Genomic DNA, 2,323 nt, shown 5'->3' with positions numbered 1-2,323 from the left:
GAGATACTTGAACTCCTCCACTTGGGGCAGGAACTCATCCCCGACCCGGAGTGGGCACTCCACCCTTTTCCGGCTGAGAACCATGGCCTCAGATTTGGAGGTGCTGATCCTCATTCCCGCTGCTTCACACTCGGCTGCGAATCGAATCAGGACTTTGAGAGCTGGAATCGAATGATTATAGAAATCAGTGATGATGCCCAGCCCTGGTGAGCAGCCTAGGCCCCACAGAGTGGATGTAGCTGTGGGTAATGAGAAAAGATGAAAAGAACGATTGATGACTTTTTTGTTAAGTTAAGGCCTGATCTGTCTGAAGTTCATAGCCAGCTCTGACACGGAGCCATCAATCTTTGAATGCTGAAAAAGCAGCAGTGTATCCAGAAACACTTTATATGCTGCAACAAATGCACTGCCCAAGTGTCCCCTCTGCCCGCTGCCTTTCAGCAGCAGGCAACAGCAAACAGGTCGTCAGAGGAGGCCGAGGTCATGATTAATTTTAACATCTACAATCTACAATACTGAGAAAGCGCTTTAAGCACAAGATTGTTAGTTAATAATTTAGAAATGAATATTGTCTGTATGGACTGCAACTTCCCCCCCAAAAAATGTAAAACTGCTGTGTTAATCGATGCGGTACAGCCCTGCCTTGTATGTGAGGAGCAGGATTTTGAATTCTGGATTTAACAGGAAGCCAAAACAGGAGAAATCTGCTCTCTTTCTAGTCCCTGTCAGGACTCTTGCTGCAGCATTTTGGATCAGCTGAAGGCTTTTCAGGGAGTTTTTAGGACATCCTGATAATAATGAATTACTCGGTCATATCTTCATCGGAAAACAGTCACCAATAAGTCATCAATAATCATTTCAGAGGACGATATTATCACAAGACTTTGCTCACGATATGGCATTACTGCGATTTACTGCCTTTCTTCAACTTTTACAATTAAAACACAAATTAAAGCAAAAATAAATAATCATTAGGACATAAATGTTTAATGTGTGTCATATTTGCTACATGCTGCATTTTTAGCGATTTTTATATGTTAAACATCTATTGTGGAATTTGTGTAGGCTTTCTGTGGGGGGGGGGGTCATGCATCAGAAATGACACACGTGACTTTACTGGGTTAGAAATGGGGCTGGTGGTTGTGGCGTGCGGTCCTTCCTCTGATGTGACTCAGAGGCGTCACCTCCTGCTTGGACCGCTGAAGCCTCCTCGGAGCGAATCTCTAAACTTGAGTTCATCAGCACTGCGTGTGTGTGTCAGGTGACCGTTTCGGTGAACGGCGGGAAAGGTGAGACCTCTGCATCGTTCATTCCCGAAGAGCCGCTGTGCGACGGCCGCTGGCACTCCATCTCAGGTGAGTTTCGTCCTCAGACGCGTGCTCCGTGCACTCCCCTGTCGCTGTACCGCTCTAACGCTGAAATGTCTCTGCAGTGGTGAAGAAGAACAATGTCCTGCAGCTGCACGTGGACGGAGCCAGCGAGCGCGCTGTCGGTCCCAAAAAGGGCCGCTCCACAGGGCCCAAGGAGGCGGTCTACCTCGGAGGCGTGCCAGGTGAGTGCACGGCGTTCACAGACCACCTCAGTGATGCAGACTGGCCTCTGTGAGGATCACTAAGTTCTCCACCACCTAAATGCAGCCGTTTCCTGTTCCCACATTCCTGACATCCTCGCCACTTTGTCCGTGTGACCAGTTTCTTTGATCATTTATCAGATTTTAATCAAATCTGTCGCCTCCCGTCTGCGTTTAACGTCTTTACTCAAACATGCTTGATTAGTCACACTACTCATTACTGCATAACAGGGATACAGTCGCACATGTTGTCAGTGCAGCGCCTCATTAACGCGTCACTCCTCTCTCTGTCCACCAGGTGGCATCACTGTACCCGGTCTACCCCCTGGGCTGGCGTCCTTCCACGGCTGCGTCCGCCGGGCGAGCATCAACAACAGAGCGGCGCCGCTGTCAAAGCCGCTCGCTGTGCACGGCGCCGTGGGAACGCGCGGCTGCCCACATGTTTAACCCCACCCCCTCATATCTTACCTTCACACTCCCTGAGTACACATCAGCACCGGTGGTGGGCGTCACATTACTGTAGCTAAGTTAAGATATCTATATGAGTATTTATTTTTTAAGAAATGTGTATTTTATATTTTTCCCCGTTTGTTTGGTGCTGCAGAGACGGAACGACGATGTCATCGAGCGGCACGGTAAAGCCAAGTTCGACCATCTTTGCACGTTTCTTCTAAATCAGGGGCGTCAAACTCAAATACACAGTGGGCCAAAATTCAAAACTGGAACAAAGTCGCGGGCTAACGTTAATATTTA

The 2,323-nt window shown here is 48.5% G+C and overlaps 1 protein-coding gene across 1 annotated transcript in view; it reads left to right on the top strand.

Moving 5' to 3' along the window:
• Positions 1-2,317, top strand: part of lama5 (laminin, alpha 5) — a gene marked incomplete in the record, with an annotated part of 92,041 nt that extends 89,724 nt beyond the window's left edge. Inside the window, 3 exon segments of the mRNA XM_042225104.1 lie at positions 1,262-1,355; positions 1,433-1,552; positions 1,869-2,317. Of these exon segments, the coding sequence (XP_042081038.1) occupies positions 1,262-1,355; positions 1,433-1,552; positions 1,869-2,017 (363 nt within the window).
• Between the last annotated feature and the right edge of the window lie 6 nt (positions 2,318-2,323).

This window comes from Haplochromis burtoni, unplaced genomic scaffold, assembly GCF_018398535.1.
Source record: "Haplochromis burtoni strain Fernald_Lab_line unplaced genomic scaffold, NCSU_Asbu1 Contig_159, whole genome shotgun sequence".
Taxonomy (NCBI): Eukaryota; Metazoa; Chordata; class Actinopteri; order Cichliformes; family Cichlidae; genus Haplochromis; species Haplochromis burtoni.
This window is presented reverse-complemented; position numbering and strand designations above follow the sequence as displayed.